This window comes from Capricornis sumatraensis, chromosome 8, assembly GCF_032405125.1.
Source record: "Capricornis sumatraensis isolate serow.1 chromosome 8, serow.2, whole genome shotgun sequence".
In the NCBI taxonomy this organism is placed as follows: domain Eukaryota; kingdom Metazoa; phylum Chordata; class Mammalia; order Artiodactyla; family Bovidae; genus Capricornis; species Capricornis sumatraensis.
In genome coordinates, this window is record NC_091076.1 from 5,810,296 (window position 1) to 5,829,363 (window position 19,068).

Consider the following 19,068-nt stretch of genomic DNA (forward strand, 5'->3'; position numbering starts at 1 on the left):
CCACTGGGCATCTGCCTCCTTGACCTTGGCATGGGCATCAAAAGATGCTCGGGCTCGCCCCCCAAGAATGTCATTGAAACTCCAGCATTCTGGCTGGGGGAGGGGCGGGAGGAGGCCCCCCCCAAGCACTTCTCCAAGGGCCCCCCCAAGGCAGGTTTCATTGGAGCTGCTCCTGACTCCCAAGAAAAGCCCCTGCCCCCCACCGCAGGCCAGCTCCCCTTTCCCAGCTCTTTTTCTCCTCGTTTAGGGAAAAAAAGAAAGAGGGAGAAAAAAAAAAACCAACAACAAAGTCTGTCCCACTCCAGTGAGGTAATTGAAAACAAACTTCTCCGCCCCCCCCACCCCCCCACCTCAGTTCTGGAAGTGCAGAAAAGGGAAGAGCTGCCCTGGGAACCCAGCTCTGGGCAGGACTGTGCATCCTTCTCTGACCCGCAGCCTCGAGGGGGGCGAGAGCAGGGCCAGCAGGGCACCCTTCTTTCTCTGGGGGCACCAGGGCGGGCGTGGTGGGCACAGGCTCTGATGCCGTTCTCCAGAGGAGTCACTGTGCAGGTCTGGCCCCCCACCACCTTTCCCTCCTTGGGGCGGCAAACAGACTACAACAAAAGCAACTTATTACCAAGTGATTTAATTGGTGGTCTGGCCCTCTAGAGCATTCAAGCGTTGGAGACCAAATGACCGAACAAAAGTCGTGGAGTGGGGATGTCTGCACGCCCCAGAGGAGAGCGTTTCCTCTGTGCTCTCCTTGGCAGTCCTCTGTGCAAGGAGAGAGGGAGACCCTCCAGGGAGGGTCTGGGCTTATGGGTCCCCTAGGGATCCCGCCTGGCGAGTCCCTGTCCAGTCCCAAGGGAAGGATGGACAGAGGGCACTTCACAGCCCAGGCACCCCTACCCCTGGAAAGCCCACAGCCCCAACTCCAAAGGCAAGAGAAAGCAGAGTCTTCATGGGAGAGCATTTCACAAGTGGGGACTCTGGGTCTCTCCATTGCCTTGCACCCAAGCGGTCTCGCTGAGTCACCCCTGAAACCTCTGGTGTTGAAACTGGTCTGGTGCCTCGTGCTGATTAATGAATTACGAGTCCCCCACCCATAAGCACTCTCCTGGCCAGGGGCAGGAAGAATGCAGAACCCTGTGAACTGGAGGGAAGAACCCTCTGCCAAGTGCCCTCTTCCCTCCGCACTGGGCAGTGGGCCTGTGGTGCCCTCTGCCCGCCCCCCCCCCCCCGGGGAGGGGCATTGTGAGCCGGTTAGTCACCTGCCCCAGCCCGGGCGCCTCGCTTAGCCTCGGCGTTTGGAAATGGGACAGGCGGCGGGACAATAGGCAAGGGGGGCGGTCAGCCCAGACAAAGGGCAGCAGGAAAAACACCATCACTTGCTTCGAAGCCAGCTCGCTGGCATTTGGGAGAATGTGTCATTGCGTTTACTCGGGGTGGGGAGTGGGGAGGGAGGGGTGGGGAGGCTAGAGATGCTGAGGCAGAGGTAGGGTGAGAGCTGGACCCCGCCGGGGCGGGGGGCCGGCGCCCCAGGCCGACACCCAGGGAGAAGAAAAGGGGCGGCCAGCTCACTCCCCTGCCTCTGGGGAGTTTGCCGACGGACGGATGCCCTGCTGCCCCCTCCCCCAGGAGGCCCGGGGTGGTACCGCCGCAGCCTCGCCTCACCTCACCCCTCCTCGGTGTTGTGGGAGGGAGAGGAGCCCCAGAAGCCCTCCCTTCCCTCCTCCCCCCTCCTCCCCCCACCCCGGGGAGGGCCGCTACAATTTGTGGTTACAGCTTTACACGTCAGAAAAAAAAAGTTTGCAGAATGTCCCACACCGAAAAAAAAAAAAAAAATCCGAAACCGAGCGAAAAAAACCTGCGAGTGGGCCTGGCGGATGGGATTATTAAAGCTTCGCCGGAGCCGCGGCTCGCCCTCCCACTCCGCCAGCCTCCGGGAGAGGAGCCGCGCCCGGCCCGCCCGGCCCCCAGCCCCATGGACCTCCGAGCAGGTAGGAGCCAGGCGTCCGAGGCCCCGGCCCCCGCCCCCGCCTGGGAGCCGCCAGATCCGGTTCCCTTCCTTCCCCCAGGGAGTCTCGAGCCGGGGCCAGGCCGGGGAGCCGGGCGCTGCCCCCGCCTGCGGGGCTCGGGCCGGGGCGGGGGGGCACGGGCCGGGCGCCCTCGAGAGGGGCCAGGCGGGGACGCGGCATTCCTGGAGTCCGCTCGGCGGGGCCAGGAGGTGGCCGGAGCGCGGCGGGCAGCCCGGGCGACCCGCAGACCTGGGAGGCGGCCACCTGGAGCCCGGCGAGGCGGGGTCCCGGGACCCCGGAGGACCGAGCCCCGCGCCAAAGTCGGGAGAGCGAGTCCGAGGAGGGAGCGGGTCTGCGGGAGGAGACGGCGCGCGCGGAGAAGGAGGGGGCCGGGAGAGGACGCGGGCGGGAGGGAGGGGGGCTCGGGGGAGCCCGAGGCCGGGCCGGCGGGAGGCGAGGGGAGGCCGACACCTCGGGCCGCGCCGCTCTCCCTCCCCGGCCCGCCGGGAGGGGAGGGCGGGAAGGAGGGCGGGCGAGAGGAGGGAGGAGGGCAGAGCCGCGCCGGGCTGGTCCGGGCCGGGCCGCGGGAGTCGCGGCTTCCTCGCTGCGCGCCGCGCGGCCGGAGCCCACCATGCTGCCCGTGGCGGGCGAGCCGGCGGCAGGTAGGGGCCGGGCGGCGGCCGCGAGCCCCCCGGGCCGGCCCGCAGTGGCCTGGGAGTGATTAGTGCGGGCGGGCTTGGCGGGGGGGCGCGGTGGCGGGCGCAGCCCGTCCGGACCGGGCAGCAAAGTCTGTCACCGGCAGGGGAGCGGCGGCGGCGGCCGCTCGGCCCCGGCGGCCCGCGGGAGGGCGGGCAGGGAGTGGACGGCGCGGAAAAGGGCAGCGGCCCGGCCGAGCCCGGAGCCCCGGCGCCCCCGGACCCCGCCCCCGCCCCCGCCGCCGGGAAGGGAGCGACCGGGCGGGAGCGGGCCGGGGGCGGGGCCGGGGGCGCCGGGGCCACACAGGGGGAAGGCCCCGCCGCCGCCGCCGCAGGGGGGCCGGGGGCGAGAGGTCACCGCCGCGGGGGCAGGGCGGGCGAGCGGGCCGAGCCCCTCGGGGGAACCCCCAGGCCCCGGGCCTCGCCAGAGTCCCCTCATCCCGGTTCTCCCCACCTTCCTTCCCAGCGACTCCGCTCTGCGCTCCAGATGCCCTCCCCAGACTCCCACCTCCCAGAGGACGCGTCCCCGCTTCCTCCTGCGCCCGGCCCGGCCCGCCCCTCTGGGGTAGGAGGGGGCTGCCGCGAGGGGAGGGGCGGCTGGAGGTCCGGCTTGGCCGGGGCGGTCCGAGCCTCGGAGAGCGGCTGTGGGGCGCGGGGGGGGGGGGCGGGGTGCACTGGACGCGCTCCTCGGTCGGGCGCTCTCTGACTCCTCCAGGCTGACACCTCTGTGCTTTCCCTGTCCCCACGGAGCCCTCCCCGGATGCGGGAGCACGTGTCTGCCCTTCCCGCGGGACACGGGGATACACCACCACCGCCCCCCCACCCAACAGAGCAGACCCGGTGCCCCCACTGGCTCAGACACCCTCGCTGCCCTGGAGCCAACCGGGGGGAAGAAACAGGCGCCAGGCAGAGGTGGCAGCGACTGTCCCGCAGCAGCCCTGAGAGGCCTCGCCTCCCAGCTGGTGTGATGTCTCCCCCTCCACCGGCAGAGCCCTGCGCGGGCCGCTCACGCTTTTGCACACCCCCTCGGCACTAGCTACTCTGTTAGTGACACTTCACATTCCTCCCCACAATCCCACCTGTCTATTCACACTCGGCTCCTGTATGCTCTCTGAGCCCCTCCCACACTCTCTGGATAACAACACCCTTTCAAGCACACCCACACAATTGCTGGACTATTTCCTTCATTTTGCTCTCCCTGCGCCCCCCGCCCCATGCCTGCTTTCTGCCCGGCTCCACCCAGGGTCCTCTTGTGGCACAGCCCCGACCCTGGACTCCAAGGAAAGCCTGACTCCTGGTTGGGAATGGACTCCTCAAGGCTGGAAGGCGGGCTGCCCATCTGCTTCTTTCCCTGGGCCTCAGTTTCCTCTTGTATCATTTAGGCTGGAAGAGTAGGGCAGGGGGGGCGCTGCTGAAGAGGTCGGCAGAGCAGGAGTGCCACGTGGTTTGAAATTTAGCTGCACAGTGCAACTCCATCACACAAGCCCAGCCACTGGATGGGCTGGTGACAGAGAGGTCTCCTGACTTCTGGGCCCACCCATTACCCACTCCTTATGGCTCTTCTCAGTTGCCTGGGGGATAGGGAACCAAGGAGAGAATGATGGAAGGGAGAGAAGGAAGACAGGGAAGGTGCAACCAGCCCAGAAGACCAGGAAAGCTGGGCTGTTCCTTTGGGCTCCCTGAGAAGGGGGTCTGAGGGGTGGCCCCTGGGGCCGTTCCCTGACTCTCCCGCCACCGTGGACGCAGCACGCCTTCAGTGGCTGCATTCCCATGGTGCTCCCCCGCTGAGCCCTCCGAGGTCACCAGGGTGCTGGGCCTGGCCTGGCCTCCAGGCAGGGCCTTCGCTCTTCTTTGCACCCTCAGCCCAGCACCTCTGGGCAGTGCCTCCCAGCTCCTACCTGTCGGGCTGATGGCTCTGAGCCACCAGTCCAAGGTGCAGAGTCTCCTGGCTGACCAGTCCTCCCCACTGTGACTGCCCTGGCTCGTGTGCACTGCTGAGCCCCCTATCTTTCCTGACTGAGGTCAGACTGGGGGAGACGGGCTGAGGGGGGCAGCTGCCTAGAGACACGCGTCCATGGGGTCTGCCTGCCTACACAGCCGTGTCAGGGTGGCCATGCGCGTGCGTGGGCTGAGTGTGTGTGTGTGTGTGTGTGTGTGTGTGTGTGTGTGTGTGTGTGTTCATGAGGGGGGCCTCGGTTCCCAGGGCCCAGGGATCTGGATGGAATTAGGGGCTGGCCGGGGAGGGGGCCAGGATGGGGGGTGGCGGGGGGCCCCCACAGCAGGAAATGTGAGCTGCTCTCATTAGCTCCTCACGTGCTCAGCCGGATTTATAAACACAGGGGAAGACGGGATGTAAACAATCAGTGGGCAGCAGCCAGAGGCAGAGTTGGGGCGGGGGCCGGGCTGGGGGCCAGGGCTGGGGGAGGGGGCCCAGGACACAGCCCCCCAGTGGCCGGCCCACCTGCACACCCTGCGCCTGCAGAGGAGGGGGAGTGTGAGGACTCCAGGGTGCCCCCAGCACTTGCCCTCCGCAGGCTCAGGCAGGCTGCGCCGAGTCCAGGGCCCGCGGCTGACCCACAGGTGTGCTCTGCCTGGACAGCTCTCAGTTTTGCTGCCTGAGAGGTGGGACATCTTGCCCAGAGCAGTGGCCATCCCGTCAGAGGAGAGCCCTTTGGCCTTCTGCTCCCCTGCTGCCTCTTCTCCCTCTGGATTTCTGAGGCTCCTTCCCTCTTGATCCCTCAGATCCTTCAGCTCTCTCCCCCCACCCTCCACCCCCCCAGCCTTCAATGACACAGTTACCTCAGAACTGAAATATTCCTGGAAACACCGGCCTTGTCTGGTTAATTTCATGAGCCGTTTTTCTGCCCAGATGACTTCGCTCTTGTTTTTCCAGAGGCTTCTCCCCATGCTGTCCCTGTGTAGGGAGCCAGTCCTCCCCAGGGATGTCCCACAGGGCCCAGAGGGGGAGGGAAGAACAAGGCCCAGAACTGGGTTCCTGACCTCCCGCCCCCACCCTCTGTGCGCCAGGCAGCACCCAGTCCTAGAACTCTGGCTGGCAGGGCTGCCCAGAGCAGGGTGGGGTAAAGAGCCGAGCCTAGCTCCTAACTGCCGATTCTGCTGGGACCCTCGGCGTCATCACTAACTGCGAGAAGAGACCGGACTCAGTCCCAGAAGGGCTGCTCCCTGCTCAGCAGGTCTGCAACCCCTGAAACTAACCCCTCACTGTGCCCATGGGATCCTGGGCACTCACCCAGACAGCCAGGCTGAGGGCAGCAGAGAAGAAGGGCCTGGAGTTGTCTGGGATGTGAAGAACAGGGAATAGAAAGGGGGGCTTCCTTGGTGGTCCAGTGGTTAAGACTCAACGTGTGTACTGCAGGGGGCATGGGTTTGATCCCTGCTTGGGGAACTAAGATGCCCCCACATGCTGCTCACCGCAGCCAAAAAAAAGAGAGGGGTGGGGAGGAAAAAGAAGGGAACTCAGAGTCAGCAAGAGTTAGGGGTGGAAAGGAATGGATGAAGAGAGGACCATTTGGGAGGGAAGCCCCAGGCTACAGATGGAGAAGAGGAAATGGGGAGCCTGTCTCCCCAGGCAGCAGCTATGGGTCTGGCCCTGCCTTCTGTCCTGAAACACACATGGGTGGGGCACGCACGCACACACACACACACGCACATCCTCAAACAAGAGCCCTTCACCCAAGACAGCAGAATCCCTGAGACTAGAGGCACCCTGTTACCATGCCCCATCAGTGCAGCCAGCCAGTAAAGCATCTGAAACAGTCAGACCGACCAGTGGGCCACTGCAGAAGGTCGTACCTGAGCCCTGCCCTCCACAGAGACCTTCCAGACTGCGTGAATCCTAAACCCTCCGAGGCTGCAACCCTCTCTAAACCCCTGACCCAGCATATGACTAAGTCTAAACATACCTCATCTTAATTCTAACTCCACACTTACCATAACTCTAAGTACAATCAACTTGTTAAACTCATATCCAACTTATTTTTATCAAAGCAACATATGTCATTGTAGAAAATTTGACAGGATATACTTTATAACCTCTCCAAGCTTAAAACCCAAACTAGCCCTACTCCGAGTGACACACCATGTATCGCCCCATCAGACAGCGACATCAACAGATGCACAAACTTCAGCCCCAGCCAACCCTCTGCCTGCCCAGACCTAACCACATCCCCCAGCTGGACTCAAACCTCAACCACACTCAGTCAGCCAGATCCCAATAAACTAACCTGAAACTTTGAAAGGAACCCAGTCCTTAAACCTAATCTAGCCCAGTGCCAATTACAGCCTTAGTCTCTCCTAACCCTCATTGCCACTGCCAATCCCAAGGCCCACTGAATCCTGGTCTAGTGCTCTTGACCTTGAACCTCACCTAAAAGCTGGGAACATCATGTTTCCCAATGGTCGAGTCTTTCCTCACAGCTCTGACCCCTGGCCCCTGGTATCCTGCAGGGCCCAAACTCTCCAGCACCACCAGCGGACAAGCTGTCCCCGGCCTGTCTTCACGGCAGACCGATCCACCAGTCTCATTCAGGTCTAACTTTCCCCATCCAATACCCTAGAGGAGCATGGGGCAGATCTCACTGCAGCCAGCCTCTCAGAACGAACACATTTCCTTCAGTCTAACTCGATCCTACACTTTTCACGCACCGGAATCAAATCCCAGAATGTAGCCCCCGCCACCCACCCGAGCCAGCCCCATGTCCTTCAGCCCGCCTGGCCCTGGTGTCCACAGCTACACCTTGCCTCTGACCCTGGTGGTCTGACCCTGCGTCCTGCCTCTGGCTCGATTCCCACTCGTGGCTGCCTCTCACGCGTCCCTCTCAGGGCTGACTTCTCTCAACTTGAATCTCTGACACGTGCTGTTTCCCAACCCCTGGGCTCCCCCTAAGCTGCAGAGGGTGGGAGAGAAAGCCGAGGTACAGCTGGAACCTGGGAATACTGATTCTGATTCGCAGTCTCTCGGCCTGTCCCCCCACGTACACACACACACGCACGGCGACTCTTAGCTGACACACAAATGCTCTCCAGTACCTCCTGGTAGACACACAGGCCAAGCCCTCATCCTCAAACACAACTATGCCTCCAGGAACACACTCTCTCAGGCCAGGGAGCGCCCCTCCTCCACTCCGCCTGCTCCCATCTGGTGTCCCTCCCTGGCCACGCTCCCGCCCAAGGTGGGGACAGACACCTGCCAGCTGCCTCCTGGGCCAGGCCAGGCCACCCTCACGCTCCTCGCTGCCCTGTCCACAGGGGATTCGTGGGGGATGCTCGCGTGCCTGTGCACTGTGCTCTGGCAGCTCCCTGCAGTGCCAGCCCTCAACCGCACGGGAGACCCGGGGCCAGGCCCCTCCATCCAGAAAACCTATGACCTCACCCGCTACCTGGAGCACCAGCTCCGCAGCTTGGCTGGGACCTATGTGAGTATCCGGGGCTGCTCAGGGGCTGGGAGCCGGGTGGAGAACGGGGGTGAGGGAAGAGAGAACACCAAGAGAGTGGGGGTCCTGGTGAATGACGGGGTGATGGGGAGGGGCTTGGGCTCTCAGGAGTCCTCCTGGCTGGCCCATCTCCTGCCCTCCCTCTTGGGGAAGGTGCCCCCTCCTCCCCATCCCTGGCCCCAGGTCTAGGCATGTGGGCAGGCCTCGCACCCGCCTTGGCCCATTGCCGCACTGGCTGCCGGCCCAGCCGCCCGCCTCCCCCTGAGGGCCAGGGAAGTCTCCTCTGTTTACCCCGTGTTGTGGTGTCTCTCGCCCGGGTGGGGCTGGGTGGGGCTGGAGGGCCCCACCCCCCATGCCTGTGTTCCAGCTCGTCTCTGCCCCAGACCTGGGGCCCTGCTGCTCTGGACCCATGGGCCTCCCTTCTGTCTGCCTCTCCCATCCTAGCTGGGCCTCCTAAGGGGGACTTGGGGAGAAAAGGGGGCTGTAGGGAACCCCGGCCAGGAGGGGCAGGGGGTTTAGGGTGCGGATGGAAGCTATACCATAAGGATCTGGGTGCGGTCTGGAGGTGCTCAGAGAGCCCAGGAGAGAAGGGAGGAGGGTCAGGGTTGCCGAGGACCATGGGGAACTGGCCCCTCTTCCCGTGTTCCTCCTCCACATCCCAGACCCTACTCTGGAGCCAGGGAAAGAAGGGGGAGGAGGGTGGCGGGGGAGCTGGCTCCAGCCCCAGGATACACCGAGGAAATTAGTTTGTCTCTGAGCTTGTCAGCGTGTGAACCTCCCCCTGGGCTTGCCTATCCCAGGCCTCGCCTCTTGCTTCTCCCTCTCTCTCCCAGCTGAGCGGGCTCCCTCACCCTCTCCCTGGGCCCCAGGCCTCTCCCCTGAGGGTTGGCAAGGCTCTGTCCTGTCCCTAGACTGTCTTCACACCCTTCCTCCTGCCCAGCGCTTGAGATGGCCTGTTTCTGCCTCCAGCAGCCCTGCGCCTCTGAGCCCTTCTCTGGGGGCCTCAGTGAGGACCGTGTCCCCTGCCCTCCAGCGAGTGGCCCAGGCTCATCAGGGGCAGGCGTAGCTTGGGTGCCCCCGGGCCCTCTGCCTTCCCACCCGCTCTCCTCTCTGCCTTCCCGTCCAGGAAACCTCTGCTTGACTCTGCTACCCGCTCCAGCTCCCGACCCTTTTGCTTCCCCGGGCTTTCCCTGCCAAATTTCCTGAAGGAGTGGTCTACACCCTCTGCCTCCACTTCCTCTCCACCCACTCACTCCTTAACCCCTGCAATCTGGCTTCCAGGCCACGGGAACCGTTCTCTCCGAGGTCGTCAGGCACCTCGTTCTTGCCAAGCCCAACGGTGTTCCTGAGACTCACTCTCCTGCTCTCTGTTTTGCAGCCCCGCTGCTGAGCCCTGCTGCCTTCTCGAGCTCCTCTTCTTGGCTCTGCACTCTCCTGGTCCACCTTCACCTCTGTGGCCTGGCCTCCTGGGTCTTCAGGGCTCCTCTCCTGCTCTGCCCCGCCCCCGCGGGGCGCTCTCCCAAGGCTGGTGCTCTCAGCCGGTCAGCACGTCCTTCCTGAGTTTCTCCTGGGTGTTTTTCTCTTTCTGCACTTCTCCATAGGGGAGCTCATCGCCCTTGTTGCTTCAACTGTCACCTCCATGCCAATGACATCCCTGGAGAAACTTAGGGGAGGCCTAGCATGGAGATGGGGCCAGTGTCAGGGGACGCAGGAAATAGAAGCTTTGGGGGCGAGCATCTCCCAGCAGGCCAGCCGGCTCCTCCGCCCCCCTCCTTCCCCATCGTCCTCTCCTTTTCACAGCTGAACTACCTGGGCCCCCCTTTCAACGAGCCTGACTTCAACCCCCCTCGGCTGGGGGTGGAGACTCTGCCCAAGGCCACTGTCAACCTGGAGGTGTGGCGAAGCCTCAACGACAAACTGCGGCTGACCCAGAACTACGAGGCCTACAGCCACCTCCTGTGCTACCTGCGGGGTCTCAACCGCCAGGCCGCCACGGCCGAGCTGCGCCGCAGCCTGGCCCACTTCTGCACCAGCCTCCAGGGCCTGCTGGGCAGCATCGCGGGCGTCATGGCAGCTCTGGGCTACCCGCTGCCCCAGCCTCTGCCCGGGACTGAGCCCACCTGGGCCCCTGGCCCTGCCCACAGTGACTTCCTCCAGAAGATGGATGACTTCTGGCTGCTGAAGGAGCTGCAGACCTGGCTGTGGCGCTCAGCCAAGGACTTCAACCGACTCAAGAAGAAGATGCAGCCTCCGGCCACCGCGGTCACCCTGCACCTGGAGGCCCGTGGCTTCTGATCTCCGACCACCCTCTCCTTCCCCTGCTCCTTCCAGCCCTGCTCCCACTCTAGGAGGGAGAAACGTGTACACCAACACTTGTTGAGCCAGGAGACTGAAGCTGTGAGCCTCTAGCCTCCCCGTGCTTGGAGGAGGGTGTGATGCAATGAGGCCCATCCCCTCCTGGCCTCCCTAAGTCCTACGGGTCTGAGGAAGAGGTGCAATAGGCCCCATCCCATTTCCACAAGACGTCATGGTCAAGGGCACCCAGAGTGGCTGCAGTCGGTGTGAGGCTCTTGCAGCTTCCTGCTTCCTGCCCACCACTTGCCAGCGCCCACCCAGCCCCTCGAGTGGCACTTCCAGGAAGCGTGCCTGTAGGTCAGGGAGAGGGGGCACCATCACATGTGCCTTTCTGGGGTGAAACCCTTTGGCTGCCCTGCTCTCCTTAGATGGGTGTTGCTCCCCCACCCCTCAAACAACTCAATACATCCAGTTCAGGAAGCACACAGTGGCCAAGTCCAGACGGAAGAGATGGGATGAAAAACGGAAGAGGTGGGGTCTGCAGTGGAGGTAATACTGAAAGCAGAGGGGCAGGGACAGACTGGACCCAGGGGTCACCAAGGTGATCCGTGGCACAGGGTGTCATCCAGAAGGACATGGCCTTGAATTTTCTTGCCAGCTACAGGGTGCCTCCCTTCTGCCCCCTTTCCCAGGGTATCTGTGGGTTGCCCGGGCTGGGGAGGGCAACCATAGCCACAGCCACAGAATTTCCTGAAAGTTTACACTGCGGTAGCATTTCGGGGTACGGGGGCAGCTCCCCTAGGCCCTGCCCCCCAGCCCCACCCAACTCATGACTCTTTTAAGTTTGTTGTATTAATATTTATTTATTTGGAGATGTTATTTATTAGATGATATTTATTGCAGAATTTCTATTCTTGTATTAACAAATAAAATGCTTGCCCCAGAATGTCATCTCTTTGCTTGACCTTGCCCCACCCCTGGCTCTCATCCGTGTTCTCCTGGCCTTTCTTCTGCCCACCCCCAGCCCTAGGCTTCCACACCTGCTGGTGGAGGGCCAGCAGCGCAAGAGTTAGCCAAGAGCCGGGGAAGAGGCTCTCTCCTATATGTCCACCGGGAAGACGCTCTTGCCCCTCACCCACCCTCTCCTCTTATTGCTCAGTCCCTCAGTCGTCTGACTCTGTGACCCCGTGGATTGCAGCACGCCAGGCTTCTCTGTCCTTCACTATCTCCCTGAGTTTGCTCAAGAGTCACGCCCGCTGAGTCAGTGGACTCAGCCATCTCATCCTCTTTTGCCCCCTTCTCCTTTTGCTTGCAGTCTTCCCCAGCATCAGGGTCTTTTCCAGTGAGTTAGTCCTTCGAATCAGGTGGCCAAAATACTGGAGCTTCAGCATCTGTCCTTCCAATGAGTTTTCAGGGTTGATTTCCTTTAGGATTGCCTGGTTTGATCTCCTTGCTGTCCAAGAAGTCCTCCCAAATGTCTTCCCCTCTGTCGCTTGCCCTCCTTCTCCCAGCCTTTGCTAATCCACCTTACTCCTCTGGCTCACTTTAGTGGTCCCGTGGGTCTGTCCCTGGGCAAAGCTGCCTGTCTGCCCTCTGGCTCTCTTTTCAAGCCCCTCAGCTTCCCCAGGACCCCCGCCTGGGGCTGCCTGTCTGAGCCCCCAGCAGTAACCCTCACCTTCTAGACACTTTCATCTCCCAGGGAGCACGACAGACTGAGGCCAAGTCACAAGCTTCAGCTATGATTCTTTGCTCTTCCACAGAAAATTAATAGAAGAATTCACACTGCAATGCAAGTAAATAGGACCAATGCTGTTCAGGGATGTTGTTGTTTAGTCGCTCAGTCATGTCTGGTTCTTTGCAACTCCATGGACTGTAGCCCACCATGTTCCTCTCTCCATGGGATTTTTCAGCAAGAGCACTGGAGAGGGTTGCCACTACCTTCTCCAGGGATCTTCCTGACTCAGGGATCAAAGCCTCGTCATCCACTTGGCAGCCAGATTCTTTACCGCTGAGCCACCTGGGAAACCCCAATCAAGGATGACCTAAACTCAAATTCCAGGTCCATAACCTACCTGCTGTGTGACCTTGGACAAATGATTTAAAGCTCTCTATTGTCCAGTTTCCCCATCTGTAAAATGGGTAAAATTAACACCCTTATAAGAATGTTGGAAGGGATAAGAGACACAGTGATAGTAAGATGCTTGGCTGAGGCACCAAATCCATAATCACAGATGACTGATGTCAGCATATCAAGATGCTCTGGTGAAGAGCTGCTGGGTGGATCAAAGCGCTAATTGTTCCCAGGTAATATGCGGATATTTTACCAGGGCCTCTTGCAGACAGTGCCCTAAGTGACGGGAGTAACAAATGAGGGTGATGTCAACCAGTTGACAGATATTTTAAAGACCTAATTACCTGCCCATCACTGTGCTCACTGGTGTAGGAGAGCCAAAAGAAGGCCAGGACCTGACCTGGGTGCTGCCCTTACAGAGCCCCAAGTCTCTCTGGGAAGAAACTGGGCTCCTGAACTGATAAGAAACAAAAGCACAAAAGCCTGCTCTTGCCGACAGACCCTGGGGGGCGGTGACAAGTGCAGCGTCACCGGAAGTGGGAGATCTGGGCGTATAGGTGCAGGAGCCGTGAACCTGCTTGCGGGTGGGGCGAGCTGGGCTCTGTCAAAGGCCCCTGAGTCACCTGACCCAAGTGGGGAGAACACACCCACCCTGAGGGGTCCAGGCGTGGCCAGGGACATCTGCAGGTCCCACCACCCGCCAGCCTAAGGAAATAGAAAGAAAAGGGCATCGGGGCTGCCTCCATGTAGTGGTGGTTCTGTGAGGCACCAGGCAAGGGGCTAAACAGGATGCAGGCTGAAGGAAGGTACTTCCCGCCTACTGTGTGCTTCCTGGGGGCAGATTCTGAGTCTTCCCCATTTTCCTCTCCAGCACACAGCTCAGGCTCAAGCTCAAGCCCAAAGAAGGTGTTCAATTGGCGTGTGGAATGAAACGATCCAGGAAAAAGCGACCAGCCCCCCCCCCATCCCCACCCCCTGCCAAATGCTAGAATCCAAGGCAGAATTTGATTAAGTGCAGAAAGACGCAGGCGAAATACTATCTGAAGGAAGGAGTGATGGCATCCAGGCGCGCGAGGGCCCTGCTGGTCTGCAAGCTCCACTGGGGAGCAAGTGGCGTCTGCAATCCCCGCTGCTGTATGCCCAGCACCCAGGACACAGTGGGCGCTCCTGAGGGGGATTTGACACCGTTCCTGGAGGGTGGGCAGGACCAGGGCTGGTTGTGTCCACCTCCTTTTTAACCAGGTAGCATCCTGAGGGCAGGCTCCACCGTGTACTCATTGTTGCATCCTTGAAGCATTTCCCCACAATGATAAAGTACTCGATGATCTGATTTGAAGAGCGTAGAGACAACAGTATGTGAAAAGCCAAGGGAAGAGCATTTCAAAGAGGCAGCCCCAGGAGACTGGAGAGGAGAAGGGGGGAGAAACTGCATTGGCTTTGGTCACCAGGGAGTCATAGGCCACCTTTGCAAGAGCAGTTGAGAGACACTGAATTGTGAGATTAAAGAAGGAGGTGGTAAGAAGGAAGGTAGAAGAATAAACCTATTCCCTCCGGAGTTTACTGGCAAAGGGAATCTCTAGAGCGAGCAGCAGGATCACGGGAGGGGTTTTGCTTGGGTGGCTTGCTGTGGGCGTTTTTACCTGCAGGAGGTCAGAACACGTTGTTGCCGAGTGAGGGGTGGCGGGGGAGGACTGAGAGGTTTGGGGGATGGAATCAGGGACAGGCGGAGGAGAATCAAAGGGACTGCCGCGGCACCAGTGACATCAGCCAACACTTCTCTGCTGTGGACTCATCAGCAGGATTGTGACATTCTCTAACATTTCCTAGCGAGCCAGGGTGGCCAGAGAGGGTGGACAGAGTGAAGAGAGGCTATTTCCCAAGGTTGAGAACCGCCAAGGCAGGGATGGCAGAGAATCAAGGGGTGAGAGGCTCTAGAGGGCTAGAGAGGGCATATTGAGTGGCTATGAGCTGTTGTGTGCCGGGGTGCTGGGCGGGGAGCAGAGGGAAATGGCGGTGGGGGGGGGGGGCGGGGCCAGGCAGTGGACACAGAGGAGAACCCAGCCGGAAAGGTCATTTTCCCCCAAACAGTTCCTTACTATGACATCAGTGCTGAGTCTTTCTTTGGGGTTTGGCCCTGTGGACCATGGGGCAAGCAGCTCCTGACAAACCACAGCTCATCAGGCTCTTCTGTGAATGGGTTTGTCATGGGTTCTCCATTCATAGATGCTTCAGGAGAGATGATGAGTTTTCACTGGTTATCTTCATTAGTTAGTGTCTTTGGTTATCTCATGTTCCACCTCTTAAGTATGATCTTATAGCCAGAGGGGGAAACAGTGGAAACAGTGACAGACTTTATTTTTGTGGGCTCCAAAATCACTGCAGATGGTGACTGCAGCCATGAAATTAAAAGACACTTGCTCCTTGGAAGAAAAGTTATGACCAACCTAAACAGCATATTAAAAAGCAGAGATATTACTTTGCCAACAAAGGTCCATCTAGTCAAAGCTATGGTTTTTCCGGTAATCAGGTATGGATGTGAGAGTTGGACCATAAAGAAAGCTGAGCACAGAAGAATTGATGCTTTTGAACTGTGGTGTTGGAGAAGACTCTTGAGAGTCCCTTGGACTGCAAGGAGATCCAACCAGTCCATCCTAAAGGAAATCAGTCCTGAATATTCATTGGAAGGACTGATGCTGAAGCTGAAACTCCAACACTTTGGCCACGTGATGCGAAGAACTAACTCACTGGAGAAGACCCTGATGCTGGGAAAGATTGAAGGCAGGAGGAGAAGGGGAAGACAGAGGATGAGATGGGTGGATGGCATCACCGACTCGATGGACACGAGTTTGAGTAAACTCCAGGAGTTGGTGATGGACAGGGAGGCCTGGTGTGCTGCAGTCCAGGGGGTCGAAAAAAGTCGAACATGACTAAGCAACTGAGCTGAACTGATAGCCAGAGGCCCAGGGAGGCAGAGGTCAATTTAAGAACCTGAAACACAGAGCCCTGCAGTCACCACGGCTGGGGGCTGTGGGGGAAGGGCATTACCTCTGGACCTCCTTCTGTCCCCAGGAAGGCTAGGGAGGGTGGGAGGGAAGGAGAGAAGGCCCTCCTCCCTGTCACTCCCCCCCCACCCCCGACCCCCCGCCAACAGCGCATGAAGAAGAAATCTCACCCCTATGTTGCGATGCCTACCAGATGGAGAACTGTGAGTTGGGTGAGGCAACGTTCGGGGTGGGGGGGTCGGGGGGCGGATACAGTAGACTCTCCTGGGAGGCGGCAGGACAGCAGTCATGCTTTGCCAGCTTCCTGCTTTTGCAAAGACTGACCCATATCTAGGACTTCGGTCCCCCCTTGGTGTGTGGGGAGATTCATTCAAGCACTCGCTCTCACACAAACACATATTCTTCACCCACTTGCCACAGTGGAGAGGGCCAAGGGAGGCCCTCGTTCCTCTTAACCTAGAGGGCGAGGGTGATGATCCAGGCCTGGTTGAGCACTCTGACGGGTGGCTCCCTCTCAGCTCCCCCTTATTCTCTGGAGCCACAACTGTCCCTGCCTTTGTCCCTTCAAGTCTTGAGCTCCCTGACTCAGCCTGTTTCCCCAGTTTCCCAGCAGTGGACAAAGCCCGCATCAGTGGGGTGGGGGTGAGGGTGGGGGCAGTGAGGGAGTCACTGTGAGCTTTAGAACCAGAGCTGCAGCCCTCTCCCCAGCCTTCAGTGTGTCTCAGCCTTCCTAGTTCAGAGGCCACCTCTAGGCTCCTCCCCACCTGGCCCTCATCTCCACAAGGCCAGGCCGATGGGGTGGATGTGAAGGAGGACCCTCCTCCCAGCTGGACAAAGTCTGACACCTGGTGGCCAAGGTGAGGAATGGCCAGAAGGGCCCCTTTTCAAAGTTCCCTAGGACTTCTTCAGAGCTGGGAAGGCCAAGGTGAAATGGGAGGTGATGGGAGGCAGGTTTGGATGGGGTAGTGGAGACAGGGCAGAAGAGACATCCAGTGGCAGAAACCCAGACCCAGGGGAACTTCTGCCTTCCCCCAGGCTCCTGAAGCCCATGAGGCCAGGGAAGCTGGAGCAGGAGGAAGGTCGATGTCTGAATTCTGGCCCCACAGGGTGGGAAATGGGGTCTGGTGCCGAGAATCTCCAGCTCAGGGTGGGTGGCAGGGCCTGAGGGCCTGAGGAAGGGGGATGTTGGGGAGGGAAGGAGAGTGGCTGCGCCCCACCGCCTGCTGGGCCCCAGGCAGCTGCTCCCCTCTCTCCACCTGCCCCCTCCTCTGAGCTCTGACGGGCCCTCCCCACAGGCCCCACTGTTGGGGGGGAGGGAAGGGGCTCTTAGGGTGCATGTGCAGTGCTGAGGCACCCCCCCCATCCTGCCACATTGTCTGAGCTAAGCCAGGCCTAATCCCCCTTCCCCTCGGAGCAGTCAATGGCAGGCCTCAGCCCTCAGGAAGGTGGTGGGATCCTATTCCAAGTCTTTTCTCTCTTTCTCTCTTGGGTTCCCCCAAGATTTTGGACTTGGCTGTGAGGCAAGGGCCTTGAGTGTTCCAAGGTCATTCCTGCTAGTGTCATCACCAGCCTCTGGGGATCAGGGCTGACAAGGAACCTACATCTGGGTCTCAGGAAAATCCCTGAAAGAGAGAAAGTTTAGCCCCCAAGCCAGACCTCTGGCCTGGCCTTCCAGCCTGAAGCCTGAACCACGACAGGCCCCAGGACAGCGGTTTTGGGGCTAGGCCAAGAGGTTGCCTGAGTAGGGATAGGGGTTCCAGGAAGGAAGAGCAAAAGAGGCAGACAGGGTTGGAGAGCAAAGAAGGAAAACACCTGAGGATGGGCAGGCAGACGTCTAGCCTAGGTGCCAGCACAGCTTAGGAATCCAGATGCCAAGTTGGGCAAAGATGCCAACTGGACAGGGATGGCCCCCAAACCCCTGATGCCAACTCCTTCAGGCCCTGGGGCTTGAGCCGACCTCTGTGTGACTAGGAGAGGGGGCCATGCTGCCTGTGGAGAGTTTGCTCAACTCCAGGCCAGAAAGCCCATCCTAGGGTGCTGGCACTTGAACTGAGAACGTGGACTAGGAGAAGCCAAAGGCCGAGGGAGACATCTTCCAGGCCGAGCAGGGCAGGCTAGCAGGGCCTGGACCAGGCAGGGCTGGGGGCAGCTGGCAGGGATTGCCCAGACAGTGTCCATAGAGCCAGCCAGGGTGCCAGAGGGGAGAGGGACTAGCGCAGGCAGCGGTAGGAGCCACGGTGGCCGCCCAGCCGCATACCCCATTTCACGCTCCCTGGGCGGTGGCAGGGCCCCACGGCTATCAGCTTTCAGGGGTGGGAGGGACCAGGAATGAGGAGGGGTCTGCCCCACCCATGGCTCCCTACTCCCTTAGGGCTTTGTGGGCTCAGAAGCTGGGTGCCACACACCTCCGGACACGCCCTCTGGGGAGGGGTGGTCAGACCCACAGAGCCTGAGCACCATCCCTCCCTGGAGTACTCCCTGCCCGACTGGACCCAACACCGAAGCCCTTCCCATGCCTGGTGGAGAAGGCCTCCCTGTCTTCCTCCCTGTCACAGCAGGGCCCCTGTCTCCCTCCCTGTGGGCCCCACTTAGTCCAGGAGGCAGATGGGGGGATTAGACTTGGCCCAGCCCAAACAATAAAGCAGGGAAGGGCCCTCCAGCTCCGTGCAGTGCACCCAGGAGCTCTCACTCCGCCACTCCACTCTCCTCCAGGAAGGAACAGGGAGAGCCAGGCGGGAGGAGGCCCCTGCAGACACGGCCTGTTCCTGCTCCTGCGCCTCCTCTTTGGTGGTCTTTCTCCAGAGCATTCTCCTCCCTTGTGCCCACACTCCTCCTGAAACAGGGCGCCCAGACCCCAGAGCAGTGGGACAGGGGGAAGCAGAAGCCCCTGAGCAGGCCCTTGTGCCCTGGGAGAAAGAACCGGATGGGATCTGTAGAGGGCGATTAGCACTGGGCCGGGCCCTGCAATGATTCCCAGACTCCCACTGGCCAGCACTTTTGCCTGCTGCCAGGAAGTTGGTGAGGAGGAGGCGGGTACAGGGGTGAGTCAGCGATGACAGGAGCCCAAGGGACAAAGGTCATGGGTGGAGAATTGAGAGACACTGTTTACAGCAGTCCACCTTCTCCAGGAGGACTTCCAGTGCTAAGCCAGCCTCACAGTACAACTCATTTCTGACCCTGTCGTCCTCTTCTAGTTTGTTAGGAATTTTATCCTTCCACTGCCATTTGTGTGTCTGTCTGCTTGCCTACTGGCCTGTGAGCTCCTGGGGGACACAGAGGGACGATGGTTTCACCAGGGCCCCACCATGCCTGACTTCCTACTTCCTGTTATTTTATTTTGGCTGCGCTGGTATGCTTGTGGGATCTTAATTCCCAGAACAGGGATCGAATCCGTTCACCCTGCAGTGTAAGCGCTGGGTCCTAATCACTGGACTGCCAAGGAAGTCAGTACTTCCTACTTTCAAGAACCATTTCTGTCTATTTCAGTTGAGAGAGTATGTGGGAAAGTGCTCAGGACAGAACTTGGACACCGTGTAAGTGTCAGGTTTACTGTCG

At 60.2% G+C, this 19,068-nt stretch overlaps 1 protein-coding gene across 2 annotated transcripts; it reads left to right on the forward strand.

The window, feature by feature from the left end:
* Positions 1 to 1,875: 1,875 nt before the first annotated feature.
* On the forward strand, positions 1,876 to 11,298 carry CLCF1 (cardiotrophin like cytokine factor 1). 2 transcript variants are annotated; one of them, XM_068978201.1, is made up of 3 exons: positions 1,876 to 1,979; positions 7,961 to 8,127; positions 9,946 to 11,298. In XM_068978201.1, the coding sequence occupies exons 1-3, from the start codon at positions 1,964 to 1,966 to the stop codon at positions 10,438 to 10,440; spliced, it is 678 nt and encodes a 225-aa protein (XP_068834302.1). In that variant the 5' UTR covers positions 1,876 to 1,963; the 3' UTR covers positions 10,441 to 11,298. The 2 variants fall into 2 exon arrangements, with proteins under 2 accessions (XP_068834302.1, XP_068834301.1); XM_068978200.1 differs by lacking the exon at positions 1,876 to 1,979 and adding an exon at positions 2,587 to 2,659.
* The last annotated feature ends 7,770 nt before the right edge of the window (positions 11,299 to 19,068 follow it).

Coding starts and splice junctions, on each gene's coding strand:
- CLCF1 (XM_068978200.1), top strand. CDS start 2,629: ATGCTGCCCGTGGCGGGCGAGCCGGCGGCAG. Junction 2,660..7,960: donor GGCGGGCGAGCCGGCGGCAG/GTAGGGGCCGGG, acceptor CCCTGTCCACAG/GGGATTCGTGGGGGATGCTC. Junction 8,128..9,945: donor GCAGCTTGGCTGGGACCTAT/GTGAGTATCCGG, acceptor TCCTTTTCACAG/CTGAACTACCTGGGCCCCCC.